The sequence below is a fragment of the Nannobrachium achirus genome (genome assembly GCF_963921795.1).
Source record: "Nannobrachium achirus genome assembly, chromosome: 16".
Lineage (NCBI taxonomy): Eukaryota > Metazoa > Chordata > Actinopteri > Myctophiformes > Myctophidae > Nannobrachium > Nannobrachium achirus.
Genome location: NC_137823.1, coordinates 42,262,456 through 42,284,604, shown reverse-complemented (window position 1 = coordinate 42,284,604; position 22,149 = coordinate 42,262,456). Strand labels below are relative to the sequence as shown.

At 40.4% G+C, this 22,149-nt stretch overlaps 1 protein-coding gene across 2 annotated transcripts in view; it reads left to right on the top strand.

Moving 5' to 3' along the window:
* Positions 1 to 20,773, top strand: part of map3k7 (mitogen-activated protein kinase kinase kinase 7) — a 31,355-nt gene extending 10,582 nt beyond the window's left edge. Inside the window, exons 8-18 of one of the 2 annotated variants that reach the window (XM_080744413.1) lie at positions 2,131 to 2,255; positions 3,273 to 3,403; positions 5,736 to 5,817; positions 6,145 to 6,275; positions 6,438 to 6,588; positions 7,702 to 7,782; positions 11,326 to 11,393; positions 12,601 to 12,700; positions 15,214 to 15,275; positions 15,652 to 15,767; positions 17,558 to 20,773. In XM_080744413.1, coding sequence (XP_080600539.1) covers positions 2,131 to 2,255; positions 3,273 to 3,403; positions 5,736 to 5,817; positions 6,145 to 6,275; positions 6,438 to 6,588; positions 7,702 to 7,782; positions 11,326 to 11,393; positions 12,601 to 12,700; positions 15,214 to 15,275; positions 15,652 to 15,767; positions 17,558 to 17,738 — 1,228 coding nt within the window. In that variant the 3' untranslated portion in view covers positions 17,739 to 20,773. The remainder of the gene's footprint in view (positions 1 to 2,130; positions 2,256 to 3,272; positions 3,404 to 5,735; positions 5,818 to 6,144; positions 6,276 to 6,437; positions 6,589 to 7,701; positions 7,783 to 11,325; positions 11,394 to 12,600; positions 12,701 to 15,213; positions 15,276 to 15,651; positions 15,768 to 17,557) is intronic. The other variant, XM_080744414.1, reaches the window with a different exon arrangement.
* The last annotated feature ends 1,376 nt before the right edge of the window (positions 20,774 to 22,149 follow it).

Below are 22,149 nucleotides of genomic sequence, written 5' to 3'. Positions count from 1 at the left end.
TCACTTACTATACACTATACTAAGTGTATAAGGAAAAGATGACTCCCAAAAAATATGCTTTAAGTAGGATGTGAGGGGTCTAACTAGGTGTTTTTAATTATTCTGAATCCATTGCAAGCATTTGTTTTGCACAAAGAATTCCTTGGGCTAAAAATGTACCCCTATACCACTGAAAAGTGATGACTCATCACTAAACCATAATTCTTATTACCTGTTTTTAGCCCAATGAATGTTTTTCGTGCAAAACAAATGCTTGCAATGGATTCAGAATAATTAAAAACACCTAGTTAGACCCCTCACATCCCACTTAAAGCATTTTTCCCCCTCATAGTATAGTGTATAGTAAGTGAATGAGACCCAGAATGACCCTAGCTGTCAAAGATTTTCCTGGGGATGTTGAATTTCAATCTTTGTTAGATGTTACTAGACACATTTACGAACACATTGGTGAAGAAATTGTTTGGTAAGGAATTTATTCCCAGGGTTTTATTAATATTCCCTGACTAATGTCTTATCGTGACATAACTCGGACGGCGCTGAGTTGTCTCATGCGACCTTCGCAACGCTCAACACGGCTACTCGCTCGCTTTAGCTCGCTCGGCGGTGTCTCACATGGATCAATGTTGCCTGAGACGGCGCACCTCCGTCAGCGCAGTGAGTGTGAGGTTGGCGGAAAAAGGCAGAGCGAACGGCCCGGGAGGGCGATTTGGGTCTTAAATTACATTTGTTGAGGTCTTAAAAAGGTCTTAAAAAGTCTTAAATTTTGCTTTTAAAATGGTGCAGGAACCCTGCACTTGCTCATTCACATCCATTCTATCTGGCTGCGGTAAAATGGCTTTTTCTCCCTTTGTTTTCCCACATCGCTCATTTTGGTCAAGACGGCCCCATTTTCATGTGCCATCACACTATATGCAATGCATCCAATTGTCCTATCACTGGTGATGATGGCACTCTCATCTCTTCTCTTTACTTGATCTTTGCTTTGTCACTTTTTATCTTTAACTGCTGTCTTGCACAAACAGTTTTAAGACATTAATTCTTAATTTGTAGCCAGCCACAGTCTCCAGCTTTTATTGATGGTACTCTCCCAAGCATACTGAGAAAGATGAATGGAATGATGCTTGTGGTTTTATTTCCCCCGAGAGACTAGAGTGTAGCGCTAGTGTTCTCACTCAGCCACTAGCCTAATGCATTTATACATTATGAGACATGTTCTTGGCAACGGAGGTCAGGAGCAAACATGAATTAAGGCAGTCATTATCTTGTTTTTGGTGGGGAGTTACATGACTCCTGTGCAATTAAGCAACTCGCTTTGCCCCTATGTTGAACCCCCTTACAGCGAATTAGCATCACTGTGCAACGCTATCATAATGTCCCCATGCAGCAGCTTTAACTTAGGTCTGTATGTACATGTGTTTGTTTGTGCATGTTTGCGCTGGTGCTTTTTAATTCTGCAATAACGGGCATTGTAATTAAGCAAGTTGGGATCACTCCTGTGTTAAAATTGCTCCCTTATTTTCCGCCTCTAAAACAGAGCAGAGGGGATACAAAGTTCCCAGAGCTTTCACAGGCACTTACTGAGCCCTCATCTCCAAAAACATACAATTATTGCTTTTGTCATTCAATCAGCCATGTCAAACCAAGCCCCCCACCCCACACACACACCGACTCTAATGTATACTTTGTTGCACATTGTGTCTTACTGAAATGGCCGCTCAACGCATTGCGAAGCGTCATCATTGATCGGCTATATTCGATGTGTGTCACCGGTCCGCAACAAACTATAAATCTGAGCATGAGGAGTATCCATCGCGCCTCTAGCCTAGTTCAGGCCGGTCCGGTGCATCTCAGGAACAGGACTTGAATGTGTAGAAGGAGCGTACTGGAGCAAACACAGACTTTTAGAGCCTTTTTATTAATACAGGGTGCAGGCAAGAGTGACAACGTTTCGATGTCAATACATCTTCGCCAGGCCATGACCCGACGAAGATGTATTGACATCGAAACGTTGTCACTCTTGCCTGCACCCTGTATTAATAAAAAGGCTCTAAAAGTCTGTGTTTGCTCCAGTACACTCCTTCTAAACTATAAATCTGACTTGTGTTGCTCGTCTTTACTTGTTTCAGGCAGCAACTACAGTGAAAAGTGCGACGTCTTCAGCTGGGGGATCATTCTCTGGGAGGTGATAACGCGCAGGAAGCCCTTTGATGAAATCGGAGGGCCGGCCTTCCGTATCATGTGGGCAGTGCACAATGGTGAGTCTGAGAGAAGGGTGGACAAGGAGTGTTCTCAGTGAAGAAGGGTACGCAAACACAGGCGCTTGCCTGTCACTCGCCGTGCTCAACTCAAGGTTCTGATGCCTGCCTCTGCCTGCTGGTGGAGTAGATGAGTTGAGAGGCTGGTAGGAAAGAGCAATTAAAAGGCAGGTTCACCTGTGTAGTTTCTTTCTGTACAGAGACGGATGGTGTGGAATACTAATGAGACACTGAGAACATCTGGGGAGCAGGCAGTCTAATACGCTGTACTGCTGAATCTGTCTCGCTGACACATTACCACTTGCCAGCTTCAGGAAACCTGGGATTTAGCATAAATTAGCGGAATTGGACTGATGTAAATGTCCTGGTGTTATGCCTTAAGTGTTCAAATTACAGTGAAAGCACACAATTGGGTGCGTGTTATCGGTGTTATATGCGTGTCTTGGTCAGGCACATCATGGCCACCTCTAGTCAAGAATCGACCCAAGCCTCAGGGCTGTCACAATTATTACATAATCACCTAATCAGTTCACCTGAACTGTTCGCAATTATTTTTTATTTTTAGAAAAAAATCATCTTTCATCCATCCATATAAAACAGCTGGATAAAATGATAATATCATTAGTCCATGCATTTTTGACCAATTTAAACCTGGTGTCCCTATTTTGGAATTTGAGGAAAATATTTAAAATGTTGAATGTTGAATTAATACTTTTCCACAGTTTTGAAAACATTACAGACAATACCAGATCTACAAGCTACTACTGAATATAGCATTTTGAAAGGAGCCTAAATAAATAACATTCTTCATTCTGTGTACTCATGCGTATTTCAATTTGAGTTATGTAGAGAGCCATAACTGCATTTCAACCGTAGTCTGCTAGCCTTTTCACCTGTCTGCTTACTTTTTAAGTTGTTGCCAAACCATCCGTTATTCCGATCCCTTGTCTGGTGTGGTGCATGCAAGTAGCTGTGTCGTGGTGTGATGGGATGTGTCTTATTTGTGTTGATATTCAGGCACACGTCCTCCCCTAATCAAGAACCTGCCCAAGCCCATTGAGAGCCTAATGACACGCTGTTGGTCCAAAGATCCGTCTCAGCGGCCCTCCATGGAGGAGATCGTTAAGATCATGACTCATCTAATGAGGGTAATCCTTCACAGCAACACTCTGTCTTTTGTCTTCTATATCGGGTCCAATGACATGCTGAACAATTACATAATTATGACGTGAAATTATGGGGGGAAACCTGTTTTTCAAAATGCAGTCAATTTAATACAAGAAATCTGATTCTGTAATTGTTGAAATAAACTCGTCACAAAAAGAAAGGAAACTTGACTTCGGTCAATTACTGTATGTTTCCCCTTTAATAATACCAAATTGTATTGTGTTTTATATCCTTTAACAAGGTACAGCTTGTAAGCATCGGGCATTTGAGGCATGAGCTATACAGCCAAAACGTGTGGGTAGCGCCAACCAAAATATTGCCAAAATGGCTTGCAATACTGTGCTGCTGGCATTGTGTGTAAAGTGTAAAAAAAAACATATTGGCCATTTTTTCTTTTTTTTTCCTTATTACTGTGGGAGAGTGCAATCATTCAATGCTCCAAGCAACAAAGGTGAACACCAAAAGAACAGTATTGCTGGCCTGCCTGGACATTTTGACAATTTTTGGAGGGACGCTGCCCACACGTTTGGCTGTGTTGCTCATTCCACGAATGCCATATCCTTACAAGCTGTACCTCGTTATAAAGGTGACAAATCAATGATAACAATGATATCAAACACAATACCATTTGGCATAATTGAAGGGGAGATATAATGGACCGAAGTCAAGTTTCGTTTCTTTTTGTGCTGAGTTTATTTTCTACAAAAACATAGAAGACATTCTGTATTGTCATTGGATTGACAAGAATCGCTTTAGAGCTGTGAAATTAATAAACATGCTTTTCGATTCTGCTCATCAACCTGCCAGAGGGTATAACTCGGTGTGTTCATGTGCCAATCATTTTTCTTTAGCAGCATCATGTTGCTCTCTAGGATTCTGGTTCACTGAGGGCAGAGAATCAGAATTCACATATAAAGATCCAGAAATAAATTGATAGGTTAATCGTTAAGAATTTATCACTAATTGATAGTTGCAGCCCTAATAGTGTGTGACATTTCATAATGGCATATCCTCCATGCATAGGAGCTAGATCAAGCCTTCCTCAGCAGATTTCATTTTATGTTTCACCAGCGTAGAATGTCACATTTATAAATGCAATATGTGCTTTGGTGGGATCTATAGAAACCTTTTGTGGGGCTGTGGGCAATGTATTGATATGACGATATCGTCGTCATAAGAGGCTAAATATCATCCGAAATTTTGGACATTGATACATTGATATATGGCCTAAGTGTTTTTTCTTTCTGGTTTTAATCACGTAAGCCCCATTTCATTCTTTCAAACATGTTATGAAATCTTAGCGGAAATAGCTTATCTACAAGCTGCGATACATGTTGTGAGCTTGTAGATGGGCCTTTTTTGCCATTTTCAAAAATCCTTAGAGGGGGGGATAAAATATTACTACGATGGTAAATGGTGCATTTACATATATAGTGCCTTTATCGAAGGTGCTTTACAATGATCATGCATTACATTTCACCCATTCACACACCGATGGTGGAGGAAACCATGCAAGGCACCAACCTGCTCACCAGGAGCAATTAGGGGTTCACTTCGACACTTAGACACGAACTCTGGGGGAGCCAGGATCGAAGTGGCCGCTCCACCTCCTGGGCCACTGTCGCCCGTCATACCTAACGATGCATATTATTGTCACAATATTACCGTAATATTAACTCATACAGTGCCAGGCGACTTTTAGAGCAACTTTCTCACTATGGGCTTCCCTGCCAAGCGACTTTGGGCGACTTTTACTTTTTTTTTTTTTTTTTTTTTTTAATCTTTTTGGACCCCATTAAATCTAGTAAACATGATTTCAATCGCGATTTTGCATGTTCCACCCCCATACAACCCCATCTTTATACAGGGCAGCCATCTTTGTTTACATAACATGTAAAACATAATGGCTATTATCTCAAGAATGCCTGAACGGATTTCCAATCTTTTTTTTTTTGTTTGAAAGCTGTGAACAGCCTGCACAAACATGGTGCATGATCTGTGCATGGGTGTGCATGATCTGTGCACTACAAATTACATGGAAGTCTATGGAGAGGGCTGGCACTAATGCCACTCAAGGGCATTTTTAATTGGCAGTAAGTGAGTTAATGTATTAGGTCCAAAATATTGTGACATTTGATTTTATTCATATCGCCCATCCCTACTTTAATGTTTGCATGAGTTATTTCTTACCGTAATAAACACGATACGAAAAAAAGCTGTCCTAAATAATTTAAACACTCTGAATTGAATCAAATTGATCAAAAACCCGGACCATTCCAGCATACAGTAATTCCTTTCCGCCTCTCTTTGCAGTACTTCCCAGGATCTGATGAGCCCCTGCAATATCCATACCAGTATTCAGATGAGGGTCAAAGTAACTCTGCAACTAGTACAGGTACAGTAGTAGTTTTATAAAACAGATACTGGCCTACTTGGGTATTTGGATGTTGATGACTATTCTTTGAGTTATTTTCACTGGAATTATTTCCTTAACTATTCTTTTCATAATAATACTAATAATACACAATAATAATAATAATCACAACTTGTATAGCGCTTTTCATAGTACCTAAAGACGCTTAATACCAAAACGAATGAAAAATAAACAACTTTATTAGGAGAGAAAATGCATCTGTTATTGCTATTAAACTAACACATAAGCATTTAATTTAACTTGTATGTGAGATTGAAGTGATCTGTCTCCCATCTTGGCCGACCGCAGGTTCTTACGTGGATTACACTTGCACCAGCACGAGCAACAAAAGCGATGCAAACATGGAGCACGGCGACTCCCAAGGAAGCAATGACACTATCAAGATCACAACTCAGTTTGCACCTCACTTCAAACCAAAGGCAAACTATTTCTATCTCCTCCTATCCTTCAAAGACATTGAAGCTGGGGCTTTTAATAATAAGACTGATAAATTGATTGATTAATGAATGATCATATTTACATATGTAACATGTCCCCAAAGTAAGAGCTGTTGAGTAAGAGTGTTCTTTGTGCTCTTTCAGGGAGACTCTTTAATGAGGACCCTACCTCTGTCCAGAGGGGGCAGTGTTGAGAGCCTGTCAGCACGGACGCAGTGCCTGGCATCCACTGACAGCAAACGAATGAGTGCCGACCTGTCAGAATTGGAGCCCAAAATGCCTTTTGCACCTGCAGGTAATTTCAGCCACCTACACTGTGGCACACATAATAATCTTAGCTGCGGGAGCAATATCATCGGACATTGTCGTGACCTTTTTTGGAATTGAAAAGTAAACTTCATTGTTATGCAGCAAGGATAATATAGGAAATGCTATACACTTTTGTCAGCTGTCTTAACACTCCCAGCTCTCCAGTCAAGATCCATTTCATCTGCTTTCATCACTAAGTCGGGAGGTGATGACTCACTCATCATGCAGATGGCATCCGTTTGACACCCCCTCCCTCACCCCCCCATCCTTTCCCAAACACTTGAGACGCTGTCAATCATCTCCCTTCCTTCAAAGGCTTGAATTGGAATGCAGCATCTTCTGCAGCCCTGTCATGATTAAAGAATACCTTCGACATTTTTCTATGCTCAGTTTTTGTTTAGATTGATCTAATTTTGTTAGAATTTAACCACTTGAACCCTGTGTACTTCGCGGACCTGGGTCCCCCATGTGGTATCTGCCATGTCCTTTCCGCTCTACACCCAATCTCTTTGCTGATAATAGCAGATCTAGACCTGCTATTTTCAGCAAATATTTGCCTATTTTTGCAGAATGTTCGTCCATTTGACGTGCCCAGAATAGGTATCCGTGGGTTCATGTGGTTATGGACGCTTTGTTTTTCAGGTTTGTTTTGTTTTGTTTTCCTTGTGGAATCCTTAAGGTCAGAGTTTCATCAAACATATGTTAGATTTCTTAGTAGAAAGTTGGAGTTTCAAAGATTACCCTAGGTTTTCCAAATGTCTCTTTAGCATCATTGCCCTCCATAGCTATGCCCTTTGTTTGCTTTATTATGAACGGCTTCTATTCAAACAGCTTTTTTGAGCCGACTGGCATGGAGATATTTTATTCTGTACCTGCCTGCCGCATGGAACGCCCTCCACAACCGCTGGTACTGACAGGGTGCATGCGGCCCCTTTGCATGTCCAGTATATGCTATATACGCTACATGCATGTGTGTCCTGACCTGGAAAAACGGAAGCGAGGAATTTAGACTTTTCTCCGTTTCCAGTCCAGCTTGTCCTTGTCCTTGAGTCTTGCATGCTTGTGTCGCAGCCATGTGTGTGTATGTGTATTTTTGCAGCACGCCCACAGTATAAACGAGGCCACCGTAAAACGGCGTCATTCGGCACCATTCTGGATGTTCCCAAGATCGTCGTCACAGGTATCCGTGCAGGACCACCGGGCTTCCTGGTTGCCTGGGTTGTGCTGTCTTGACTGAACCAGCAGGCTTTTACTGTGCTCTGTCCCGTCCCCTCTCCTGTATGTCACTCCAGATGATGCTTTATATCGGTGGTTCCCAAACAATTGGGTTGCTAGTAAATTAACAATTTGGGGGTGTTTTCAAACATTAAAAAAAAATGTTTCAGGGAAAACAAAATCTAAGAAATTATGTTAATGTCAAAACTTAAGAAATTGTGAAAATAGCAGATCTAGTATGAGCTTTTAAATCAGCAGCTCTCAAAAAAGCTCTCAAAGCTCTGATCAAATCACACAAATGTGTTTTCAGTTCTTGACGTGAGCTTGTAGATCTGTTATTTTCACTATTGAGACTACACTATAAATATGGCATGCCCAAAATGATGACACCAGGTTGAAAGTGTTTAATATATGAAAACGACTTGCACTGTGTCAGTTACAATACCATATGCTGGAGCAATGTGTGTTCATTCTGGAGTAACATGCATCAGAGCTGCCTCAATCTCATGTATGCCCTCCTCTAGTTTGTACTTTGTGGTTTTATGAATGAATGAATGTCGAGAGAACATAAGCCTGAGTTAACATTCTTTCTCATCTGTAGTCATTTCCTGCTCCGCGATTCATCATTAAGACTTAGTTTAGTGCTGAATCATTTGAAAACGCACAAAAGAAATTACTCATTTGTACTAAGGCTGGGCAATATGCCAAAAAAAGGAAACTATATTTAAGTTGACGATAATATCCTATTGTTCAGATGATGTATAACATTTATTGAAAAAAAAGGAATACAGTGATGCATTCCATGCTGGTACATTTGCTATTTTAAACCGTTTTTAAATGATAAAATAAGGCTTACATGATTAAAACCAGAAAAAGACAACTCTTATGCCATATCACAATATCCAAAATCTCACATTTATTGTCTAGTCTTGTATCACCATATTGATATATTGCCCAGCCCTAACTTGTAGGTTACACTAGTTTTAAAATAAAAACATGGCGCTTGTGGGAGGAAACTAGGGCTCAAAACAAACCGTTTTAAAGCCCTTGGGGTAATTTAATCAGCATATTGCATTAGATGGGGGTGACGCGGATGAGAAGGTTCATAACTCATGGACTTAGTTTTTTTTTCTCTCTCTCTCTCTCGGTCATCTTGCTGGCTTGGCTACAGATCATGGTGAGAAGGGAGTAAATCAGTGCCCCAGCTCTCCGCATTTAAACTTGTCCTTGCCTTTCATGCATAGAGGACATTTGTAAGCTTGGCTAATTTTCTTTTCTTTTTCTTCTTTTTTTTTCTTTTACCACACATACACACTTTTTCTCGCTCTCTTTACATCCATTAACTTTGGGAAAAAAAGTCATTTTGATTAATTTCGTTCACATTGAGGGGTCAGAGCTATTATTACTAGCATAGATAGGGGATGAGAGAAACGGGGACAGCACTGGATGTCAAAAAAGGCTTCTATTTTGGAAGCTGCATGAGACACGTTGAATGAGTGGCTAATTAAATCCAGTGACTGCAGGAGGCGACTGATGTACGTACAGCACGTTGTTAGTGAGATGGACATTATCGCTGCATGTGCACACCTGTATATTGTCATTCTTTCCCACGTTGCATAAATCTCCATTTCTTTTTTAGAAATAATTGGTTTAACAATAATGGCTTTCAAAATTAGATAACTTGTTTTATATAGAATTTCAAATACTCCATTGGGATGAAAAATCTAGAACACATTTTTCCACGTTTTAAATTGTATTTTTTAATGTGGAAAATAATTATTGACATTTAAAGGAGCTATAGTCAACTTTTTCTTGAAAAACGGATGCTAAAATAAAAAATATTTCAAAAATATCTTCATATATGTGTTTCTATTCAAAAATGACCACAAAAAGCGTAAAATAATGATAAAATAATCATTTTGGCCATTGTCAGACCGACACTTTGTTTACATTCTAGTCTATAGACTAGGATGTAAACAAAGTGTCGGCCCTACAATGAAAAAGTTGACTATAGCTCCTTTAAGTTAAGTCCAAATAATACTGGTTTATTATAACATGAAGAAAACGTGTTTGGAGTGCATATGTTTTGACTGTGTCGTGTGTTCTTTGTGTATTGCAATGGCTAAAAAAAGTATTTGACTAAGTAAGTTGATTCAAAACATCAGGGATTGTTGAGTCCTATGAAGTTGAAAAAGTGAAAAAGAGATTGAAATATGTGGAAGTAAAAGAAACAATATTATCAGATTTGTAACATTTTAATGTTTAATTCAAACATCTAGAGAATATTCAGGAACTTTTAACAGTATTTTCCTATTGGATAATTTAATTTTAATTTAGTATGTTTTGATAAAGTTAAGACAAGCAGACTGTTGCACCGGCTGTGCATGCAGTGAATTATAACTAGGCCTAGATAAAACATCTTACCAAGTCAAGATTTGCGCAATTACACAAGTAAAGCTTCGTTATGACTAAATATTTACACCTGCCGGGCCGGGTACTAGTCAAGTTATTTAAATTAATTTTGCACAAAGAAACAAAAGCACTGCTACATCCTACATTATACAAGCGACACTGTGTGTTACACATTTTTGGTTGGGCCCAAGATATGACTAAAGCTAATATATAGTATATTGTATATGATCAATGTTAGGTGAAATGTCTTGTCTTAAGAATTACAACCCTAATAGTACACAGATTTTATTGAAATCGATTATAAATCGTGTATTTGAATACAAATACACACAAGCAGATGATCGACGACAAAGCAATTTATTAACAACAAAAAGAACGCTAAGGTTAATATGTTAACTTAACTAGTAGTTATTAAAAACTTGATAATGAATTTAAGAATCTCTTGACCTGATCCTTGTCCTTGTACATCTTAAAGGGGCTTCAATTATAGATTCCTGTCCAACCTTCTTTTTTCACTTAGTGCAGCATTGTATCAAAAGAAATTAAAAATAAAGCTCATCAGCTTTTATATTTTTTAAATATTTAAAGACAAGGTGTTTCCCGATCTTTTTCTCCCGATTCCGATCTTTTGAAAATCATCCCGATCTCCCGATCCGATCAGGACATCCCTATCCCTTCCTATCAGCCCTGTCTAAAGCTTTGTCCCTTACACTGTGATCCTTAAAATAGTTCCTAGCCTCACTCCCGGCCCCCCAACCCAAACAAACCACTGCGCAAACACCATGTCCCGTAAGTAGGCTCAGCTATTCGTGTGGTGGATCTGGTCTGCAGCGTTGTATGTATGAGTGATGTGCAGTGTTGGAGTGTGGTGGGTGTTTGTGCTGTGGTCGCATTAGAGCCATGTCACGGCACATGTTGACAGGGCCGGGGCGTAAGGGGTAAAACCCGAGCAGCTGGCTCTGCTGATCGGGATTCCCCCCCTCTCCCCATCTCTCCCCAACAAGCAGACACGGACACGGCTCCCCTCATCTTGAACCTCTCTTGTCGGTCTCATGCTTTGTTTCTGTCTATATTTGTCCCTCTGTCTGGTCCACAGCCACCTGTGAGGCCCAGAGACGTCGGTCCGTGCAGGACTTACCGGGGATAGGCACAGAGTCCAGCCAGGTAAGCTGCAATGAACAGAATTGAGTTTTTGATAAGAGAGCTATTTGTCAAGCCTAGAAACTATAATTGGGACAATGAGCTTAAAGTCTATATTTTTGGCTGTTCTATATCTATTGACTTTAGCTTGTTTTAACAGTAAAGGCTTATTGTATTAAATTTCCGTCTCACATCTTGTAGCATTATATTCATAAGCCAGTAGATGAACCAATTGCAAAAAAAATCTCAATACTTAGAATATTCCCTGAAGGTTAGTTTGAGACAATGTTTTGGCTCTCACAGCTGGAGAGCATATTCCTAACATTAAGAGTGTATTTCTTTTCCCCCGCCATTCATGTTTTGGATGGATTTGTGATGCTGATGCCATTTAATGAGAAGGGAGCTTCTCTCAAAGGATTGGGATGTGCTTCGTGAAGTGAAGCAATTCCTCTGAGAGAAATGTTTGATATGTCAACTCATGGATGAGGAAGACATTATGCATGTAGAAACCCTACCCACCACTCTCCTCTCATACACATACCCACGTGTGTGTGCACAGATAGACAACCTTCAAACCGTCATATATAGAGCACCCCCTTATCTAACAACATTCTCTCCTTCCTTCCCAAACACTAGTCTCTTGTTTATTTAAAATTAATGTCTAAACTCTGCACAGCTGCAAAGTTCATTCCAAGTTCACGGAAAAACTTGAGTCTTGGTTCTGGAGAAATAAGTATAAATTGAAGATATTTTTGTGCTTCGCTGGCAAGCACTCAATTCCCAGAGGTGTGACTGTATGACTGATCATATAATGTTTCATTTCCTCCGAGCTTATGTTCTCTGTATACTATCTATTAGACATTTGTTATTGCGTGTAGGTTCAAGATTGAGAGAGATCACAAATATCAACGTCTTTGGTATTTGTCAGTGTATGCTTTCAGACTCTGTATATACTTTGGGCTTTTTTATTATCATTATGTTTTAATTACTTTTAGGGATGCACAATATTGAAACTTTTGCAGATAACTGATAACCATATTTCTGTGGCAAGTTCAGAGACACTTGTAGCCGTTATCTCCTGTGTTGGTAACAAGCTCTTTTTACACACAATGCAGCAGCGTGGTTTGCACATATATAATGCCTATCAGCACAACATATTGTCAACATCCACTAAACCAACAGATGTGATTTGCTCTCCCAGTTGATTGACACTGTCTCTGTCCTTCTGCAGGGGAGCAGAAACAGCAGCAGGTCGTCCAGTCCCAGTGTGAGGATGATGCCACCGGATAAGACCAGCAGTAGAGGCTACTTCTCACCTGATGACCCCACAGGTAGGTGCTTAGTTACTCCCATCTGCACTTTCCTAGAAATTCCTTCAGAAAGTCGCTTGGGTGTGGAGGAAATGGAAGGATTGCACATGATACCTATGCCTCTATTTCTATCTGCTAATGGCTCATACATTAGGCAAACTTGACCAACCCAAGTGCAGGTGAGGTGGCCAGGTCGGACGTTAAGCAGACTTCTATATTATTATCTCAATTAGTGTTGTTAACTTTGTTTCCTCTTTATGCGGTGCAGCTATGATAACTGAATGTCCTTTGCTCAATAAAGGTCCACCTATTTATTTATTTAATATAGCAAATCTATACTATAATTTTGCGAATGTCTGTCTGAGTGAGTGTCTGTCTGTATGAAACAGCGTTTCTCCTCGGTGGCTGGAGCAATTGATCTGAAATCGTATCACCATCAGCATATGAACACACCTGACATAACTGTGAAGCCCGTTTGTCACTTTCACAAATCGTATGCTGTATAATAGCATTTTTATGGTGTATCTATATCTATTTAGCCTACAGTACCTTTTGTGACCACACATGTTAAGGGAGGGGCGCTGTTGTTCAGGCCATGCACAATCACACACAAACCCACACACACACACACGCACACGGGGGGGGGGGGGGGGGGGGGGAGTGTGTGTGTGTGTGTGTGCAGGCGGGCAGGCGGGGGGGGGGGCCTGGGGGGGTTCTGGCCCTGTTACAGATGTTGTCCAAAATCATGCAGATCGGTACACAGTATCTCTGTAGCCGTTAAATGGAACGGGTATTTCTTACATTGATGCTCCTACATATTAGCATGCAAGCACCAGTTAAAGTTACTTTCCATCCCTCATATACTGTGTGCACAGTGCACATCCCATAATCCACACACTGCACATCATTTCGGAGCTCATATCTTTGAACGGGTAAGGGCTAGTTAGTAATAAAGATGCATTATACTTTTGACTTAAGTTTACCTAGACTGACAACTTTTTCGCTTACGTCATCATCACGCATCCATTAAGCAGTGGCAGTCCTATAATTGTGTCCAGTTCACATCGATATGCGTGCTTACAATGCAGGGATTGCAGTGGTGTGGGCGAGTGGTCTACAGTTGACACCAGTTGTCAAAACGCTGCCTCCTGGTTACACTACAAACTATGTTCGTGCTAAATAGTTACGTACCAACTATCATAATTTGCATATTAGGCTCACTTAATGTCAGTCAACAAGATGCAGAAAGAAGTTACCAAATACAAAGTGATCGGTTGCTATGCAAACTTAAGTCTAGACTATGTGCTAGTTGTCATGTAACTGGGGCGTCACCAAAGGGCACAGACATATTATGTTATACACCCTTTTATACAGTATGAATTGCTATACTTTGCATTTTATGTTCACATACTTGATTTACTTTGATTGTTAAAAGCTGCCAACAACCTCCACAACCCGCTTGGTTAATAGGAACGACAAAAGGGAAGGTTGACTTTCATGGCTATATTTATTGATTGAGTGATTGATTGAAGTTGGCCTTCGTCCGATCCATTGTGTCATGCTTTCACCACTACAGCTGTAATGCAGTCTGTGTCATTGTGGGCGTTTGTGGCTGGTTGCGTAAATCTCTCGAGCAGTGCTCCAGACGTTACGTAATCTTCATCCGTGATTTACGGTGTCAGACTCTTGTCACACTGAGCCAGGGGGGTCAAGGAAGGGGGGGGGGGTTCTGGTGTAAAATGACTGTGTGTCATTGATAACCCTGACCCTGTACAGTACGTAGCCCTCATAGCAAAGAGAAATTCAGCATTTTACTAAATCAGTAAAGACAAATCCAGCATTTTACTAAAGCAATAAGCCACAAGAGGCAGTGGTTTACCTTGATTTTAGAACACTTGAGGAGGGTTGTGAGGTACAACGTGGAGCAGAGTGGCTTAAACCCCTTTAGCTGTTCTAGAATCACAGTAAACTCTGGCTTTGCATGGCTTATTGCTTTTATAACATGGTTAGTACTAAATAGTGTGCATATTGAGTGAGTATTTTATGCTCAATAAGGTCTTGGACAACCAGAATCAAGCAACAGAACTATCAGTTTTTTAATAATAATTATAGTTGGATCCTCTGCATTGAGAGTGTTGTGGTACATTCTGCATTCTTGCAGTGGAAAGGTCCTTAAACTAAACGGTTTAGATTGTATTGTTCATGCAATTAATTTACCCCAAAAATATATATTTTTGACTGGTTTGTGCCATGAGTACAATCACACAGAATGAATGATTTACAGTGATAAAGAAGCAATTTTTTATGAAGAAAATATACAATATGAATTTACCACTTAAACAGTGCAGTGCAATACTGCATTTAGTGGGGGGGGGGGGTATGCTTCGTCCCTTCCTTTTTTCCCACTACACTAAATCTCTTAAATGAAAATATTTTCGCTGAATGTTCACCTATTAAGACATGCCCTGAATAGGGATGCTGAGGTTCATGTCGTTAATATGTAAATTTACACTGTAGTATTTCCTTTATTCCAGACACTAATGGCTCAGACAACTCTATACCCATGGCCTATCTGACCCTCGATCACCAGCTACAGGTAAATGGCTTACTCTGCCACCATTATGATACTTGTTCATTCATATTCCCTGCTTCTCGTGTCAAGGGTCCTGCTCTCTGCAATTAAAAATTCTAAACTGCACTTGGCAAAGTCAATTTAGAATGTGTAATGGCAAAGAAAGTTGTAATAGTTGTATAAGAATTTGTAATATCTTTGTTAAAACGGCATGGTTGGAGTAGTGTTATGCAATGTGACTGTACAAATGTGACAAAGTGAACATTATATGGTATTCTAAATACCACATCGACAATGAGACATTAAGTGTCTTATGCGTATTAATAATATGCATACCGTATATCGTGCAATATGGTCCATCTAACTAGCTTAAGATATTGATTTGTATCTCTGTTTCCAGCCCCTGGCTCCCTGTCCCAACTCCAAAGAATCCATGGCTGTGTTTGAGCAGCATTGCAAAATGGCTCAGGAGTACCTGAAAGTCCAAACAGAGATTGCCTTGTTGATCCAGAGAAAGTAAGTTGAACCCATTTAAAGACAATTACAAATTTCCAATTTAAAATGTCTTGGTTTTCTCTAGTTAAATGAAGATCGTATTCAACAGTGTTAGACATACAGTATTTAGTTTACTTTCCCAACCTTTCTGCCTACCTAAATACAAAAATGAATACAAAAAAATGTTAATATTACATTTTGCTTAACTCTTACTCTGCCCTTTAAAAATAGCTGCCAAAGTACCAAATTCACCCATAGTAACTAGTAAGACGCCTCAGGGCGACATGCGGCCTCGAGGTCACGCCAATTCATACAAAGGAAGTATGCAAAAACTCGGGCGTGGCGGTGTCAAACAACGGGAATAACTCGGGGAAACTCAGGATAGAGCAGTCAATGACTTCATAAATGAATGTACTGTTACAGTGTGACTTGAATGCAGAATACAATCAGTCTTGGAGGCATAATTGTCATTGTAAGAAATGGGGGAAATGCAGCGCACAACCAACACGTTAAGCCAGTGTTCAGCTTCTGTAGTACTGTCTGTGCTTAGAGGCTAGGGATGAGTTAGTTTTCTTTTCTATTTTTTGTGCCAGTCTCCAAACGTCACAGGCCAAATATACTACAGTACAGTAATGGCTCTTGATTTATTGTTCCCCCAGTCGGCAGTTGGACATTTAAATTTAAACTAAGAGTGAAGAGAGGGGGCACTGCAGCCGCACACGTCACAGACACTTTTCACTTTTAGTGAGGACAAGCTTGCAAAAGAAACCACATTGCTAATCGCAATGATGGTATGCTTAGGCTGTGATGGTGTCATTTTGATTGATTGTCTGCCGGTCGAGCCAATCAACGTTATGGATTATTCTCAAGTGCCTATTTCTGTGCGGTACCCTGTCATTTTAATGATCCAGTCTAGTGACAAGAATAACATTATTTATTTTACCGTAGAACAGTAGATTTTCTTTATATACAAACACACATGCATGCATAACGTTAACCACAGAATGCCAGCAGCATAAACAAGGCCTTCTCAAAGATCCTTCAGATAATGGGGAAATGCTTTTTAATGTCTGTGTGTGACTGTTACTTTGCAGGAAGCAAATGACCAAATGTAGATCTGGCAACCAGCCAGAACAGAAGAAGAATCAGAATTAAGAGTGTAGGGGAATCACTGTTTGACTAAAGTCATGTCATTTTCACTGGCTATGTCCACTCTCACACACAGAATCAGCATTTTCAGGCCGCTCACTCATTATTTGCCGTTACATTGGCCTTATTTGCCTATCTTCCGTTAACATCCCTTGAAATGAGCATGTTTCTTTTTTGGAAAGATTAAAAGGGCCCAACTTTAAAATGGATCCCAAATTCATTAAGCAATTGGATTTTTAATCTTTGGGTTAAACGTTTTTCAAATGCCTACAATGTTACTTTGATGTGTTCGGTTTTTGGGCGGTACCAACCGCTCCTATTCATGGGTTTCAAATGTAGTCCTACACGACATGTAGTCCTTATTCTCCTAATTTTTTTTTACCAACAGTACAAAGGCAGGGCCCTTGGCCAATGAGGAACAGCCAAAGGGTAGATCTTTGTGCCCATACATGGTGTTCCATGCGAGCCCACACTGTTTCGTAGGAACAGTATTTCTAGTTTATTTTAAGACTTATCCATTCCAGAGTAAAATAATACTCAAAACATCATGACTACATTAGTACATCTCTTTGACTAAGGTGCAAGGTTTTCCAGCTCTATTGGCTGATTTTGTGCTGCTCGTGTGTGTGTGTGTGTGCGCGTGCGTGCGTGTGTGCACGTAGGAAGGAGCTTATCGCTGAGCTGGATCAAGACGAGAAGGACCAGCAGAACACGTCCCGTTTGGTGCAGGAGCACAAGAAGCTGCTGGAGGAGAACAAGAGTTTGTCTACGTACTACCAGAAGTGCAAAAAACAGCTGGATCTGATCCGGGTTCAGCAACAGAAGAGACAGGGCACCTCATGATCGGACCCAAAGACCGTCCCACTTTCCTCCTTCGCCTCCCCCTCCTCCTCCTTTCCCCCCCTCCCCCACATTGTGCAGAGACACATGAGGTGACACCCCCTCCCCATACCTTCTTCTGTACTGTCCAAGGTTAACAGAAGTCTGACTTCAGACTCCCCCACGAGACCTGCACTAGATATAACACTACCCCCCTCTTTGACGCGTTCTACCGTCTTACCCCAGATGGCACCTCCCCCTGTGTGTGTGTCCCCCCCCGATCCAACCGGTGGACCCTCTGTTGTAAAGAGACCTGTTATACTGTGCCCCTCCTCCGTCTCCTCCTGCATGATATTGACCCTGACTCTTGTTCATCATCAGCGAGCGACGGGAGATGTGCGCTCAGTTGGGCGACAACGATAGCCAGTCCTCCTTCTCAAAATGTCCATACATTTGCACAGCTTCACAGGAGAGATTCTCTGTGACGGCAGACCAAAACAATCACGCCATCCATCCCATTTTGACCCCCCCCCCCCCACCCTCTCCCTCCCCCCCAAAAGAACATGCTGTTATGTTTTGTGTGGCCCTAAGGCGTGATTTATACTTGGTAGCGTTCGGGTGTAGTATAACAGAAATGATCTCCAACCTCACATTGAGCTTGAAGATTGCGTGTTTTCGGTGCAAGCACACCCACAACCAACGCAGTATAACTCGGGCTATATATAGGGCAAAGGGATGTCTTTAATGTTTCTCTGCGTTTCATCATGTTGTCAGTGGACTTATCGGGTCAGAATGTCTCTGTAGCTGAGGGGAACTGCAAATTCTGTGTCCACTGGGTTCAGGTGGCATGTGAATGTGAGGGGAGGACGTTTGAGTGTGTTTTTACACTTGTTTTGTTCATCGTTTTATTTTTGTGCTCTCATGGCCTCCCAGGGCCAGCCTGGTCAGTGAGTGTGTGTGTGTGTGTGCGTGCGTCTCCCCTCTTAGCACTGTCCCTCAAGTCAGTGCATGGCTTGCCCCGTTTGACCTGTCCTTGTCAGCCTGGCAACGCCGGGTCACCAAGTCAGCCCTTGAGAATGTGAAAAGGAAGATGAGGCTTTTTAAGAAAAAAGTTGTAAATCATGTGCAGAAGATATATTTGAAGCGCTCTGAGAATTTTTTTTTGTTTTAATTAAGGTTGTTTTAACAACTTGACCATTTTAAACCTGGCGTCCCTATTCTGGGCATGTCATATTCCAAGTAAAAAAAAACACAATTTGTCAAATAGCATTGCAATCGAGTATAAAATAGGGTTTAAACCCTATACTGTATAGTCTCACATAGCCAATCATGACTGAGATACCTACTGCTTCTTGTCACTGCCTTTAAAGTCTTTGCATTGGTTCTTCAATGCCGTTGGCGTTTTTGCCCCCATTTCTTGTAGCTCTGAAACATCAAACCCATATTTTGATTTATATACTAGTAGGTGGGATATCTCAGATATGTCTGGCTATGCCTGACTAAGCCCTATATACAGTATATACTACTGAGTGAAAATGGCTCATGTACAAGCTCGCAACACGTTGCATCAGTGTGATTTGAGCTTATAAATCTGCTATTTTCCACTATTTTTGAAAATTAGAAGAAAAGAAAAAAGGTTAAGAAAATGTGCAACTTAAAAAAAAACATTGGCCACAATGGAGACACCAGCATTAATGTGGTTAACTACGTTTTATGCATATACGTATACTGTATAGCTTATGCTTTCCCTTTCCTTATTGTGAGCTTGAGCCCTTAAAGAGACCATCATGCCTGTTGACCTGTCTCAAGGTATTTGATTTTAGCTATATTCATTATGAAGTGGGATGTATCTGCAATATGACCTGTACATCCATCACAACTGTGGAAAACAAATGATGTGGCGGGGGGTGTTCAGCTGTTAAACTGGGTTTAATCCTCAAACAGGGATGCAGTGTTTATAATTTGCTCTTAATGTTTTATGTTTTTTTTTTTAAATGACAACTATCTTACTCTGTTCCCAGTTGGAGCAAGTAAAAGGAACGGTTGAATTACTGAACGGTTAATTCAAAGCATTTTATCAAAACTTCAGTATTGTTTTGTGTGTTGGATGATTATTTTTTGTCTTTTCTATTCAGTAGTTCACTTTGTATGATATTTGCTAGTAAGTGTTGCCATTTTTTGAGTTAGGAAATATTTTATCTGGTATGGGAATGCTGTTATTGACGAAGCAGAGGAAGCCTGTACCTCCATATAAAGTATATTGTTTGTATTTTTAGTTCACATGATGCCTTAGGATTTGCCTGCATTTTAAGTGCTTGACTTGTTTTCTTGCTACGTGTAGAAGAGAAGAGAAAAAAAAGTGCAAAAGGTTCACCTGTTTTTAATGTAATGGACACTTTGTTTGTATTATAGGGGTTTGTTTCAAAGATGTCATTAATGCCCCTGAGAGCATGTACGTATGGTCAAAGGAATTAAAAGAACAAGCTGCAGAGGTTATCATGCTAGAGATGAATCTTATCTTCTCAGTGACTTTTTATTTTTTTAATTTTATTTAAAGTTTTTCATCCATAAGAAAAGAAGAGTTGTTCGCAAAACAAGGGAGCTTTTAAGCTTACTTTTTAATGTAGTTTCATTTCTGTTTTATCCCTCAAATTGTTGCACAATCGTAGTCAAGCTGCACAATGTTTCCTGGTTCTGTATGACAGTATCAAAACAACACGTTTCATATGAGCAGTTTTCTTTTAAAAATGCAACGCTTGACGAGTAAGACTTGTCAAGACTTTGCACCCGGCATACACCTGATTTTACACTTTGTTATACAACGGTGTTGCGTTCTAAAAGTAGCAGATCTACAAGCTCAAAACCGTTGACACATTTGAGCTCGTAGATCTGATTTTTCCGGGGCTGAACGCGGTTGTACGACAGCATATATTAGACATTAGTTAATGGTCAATATGAATTAATTTACCATACGGTTTCCATTTTTTCCCTAAGTTATAAGGAGAATAGGAATGTGACGGTGACTGAGGATTTAGAAAATAAACTGAATGCTGAAAAGATTTGCTGTCTTTTGTGTGTGGATATTTATCACAGAAGTGAAAATGTATTATTCATTATATAGATATTCTGTAGTTGTATGTTACTTTATTTCTGTCATATTAATGGCTTGTTTTAGCTTGTTTTACTGTGTTTTACTTGTGTACAGTCTGTTATGTAGATGCATACTTTAAAGACAGTTTTACTGTGTAGTGTCTAACTTCAACCAGGAGGTGGCGTTAAAGACCCAGCCATTCTTAGCACTTGGAAGCCCCAAGGAGGCTGCTTGTTCTCAGACAAAGAAAAATAGTTCTTTCAGTTCATGAGTGGTGGAATGATCAAACCTGATCCTCATGTCATGCTTTAAGGTCCAGGCTGACCTACTTTATTGATTGTGTGAATAGCCAGCCACTCTTTTGAATTGAACTGGTGATTTATCTAATAAAAACATGGCTTCAGTTACAAGCCTTTGACCCCATCTGGTCAGTGTTAGTTTGATAGCGAGGGGGGCTCTGAAAACGATCCATTTCTTTGTCAAACAAGGAAATGTCTTCCACATCTTTACGGTTTATGTTTCACGTTGAAATGATACCGTTCTGCTGACAAAGGCTTTGTTTTCGGGCCTCACAATAAGAGGTTATCTGTTTAGTCTGCTTTTGAAGTTGACAGCTAAATGGGGAACAATGAGTCATTTCATTGTGGAGAAATGATGTCATGTTCCTTCTCCAGCCAGGTATTGTGTGTGTGTGCGTCTGCTCTGTGAGTGCACTCCGGCTTGGCCTTGTTGAACTGGTGAGCGCTTGGTGGAAATGAGGAACAGATCACGTTGTTGCCAGCCTTGTCCTTTTGTTCTCAGAAGGACGTTCTCTCTTAATGTTTGGCCTGCTATGGCAGGTAGGAAGTAGGTGGTGAGGGTCTGTGTGTGACCCTGTGTCTGAAGGAGGCAATGTAAACATATGTTTTCTCATGCCAATAAAGCTCCTTGTATTGTGAAGGACCAAGACTGACATCTTGGGCAGTGCTGATAACACAGTTGACACGTGTGCATGTGTTTGTCTTTTTGTGTTTTATTCTAACATGCTCAGATGTGACCTCAATGACAGAATGATAGATTCTGACAACTTAACATGTGCATTATTTGTTCCAGAGCCTGGTGATATGGACCAAATAAACCATGACCAAACACCTCAATATTAATGATGTGACAATAGTCACACCATCAATGACTATTCTATCATTTCACAAAATATTTACACAATGGGATTTTTGATACATAATCATTCATCAGTCATGCCTATGTAATAACTAAGTGTAAAGGCAAATAATAGAACAGATTGAACAGTCAGCTAAGTTCAGAAAAATCCCAGATGATATCTCATGTCACAATAATATGACAGTA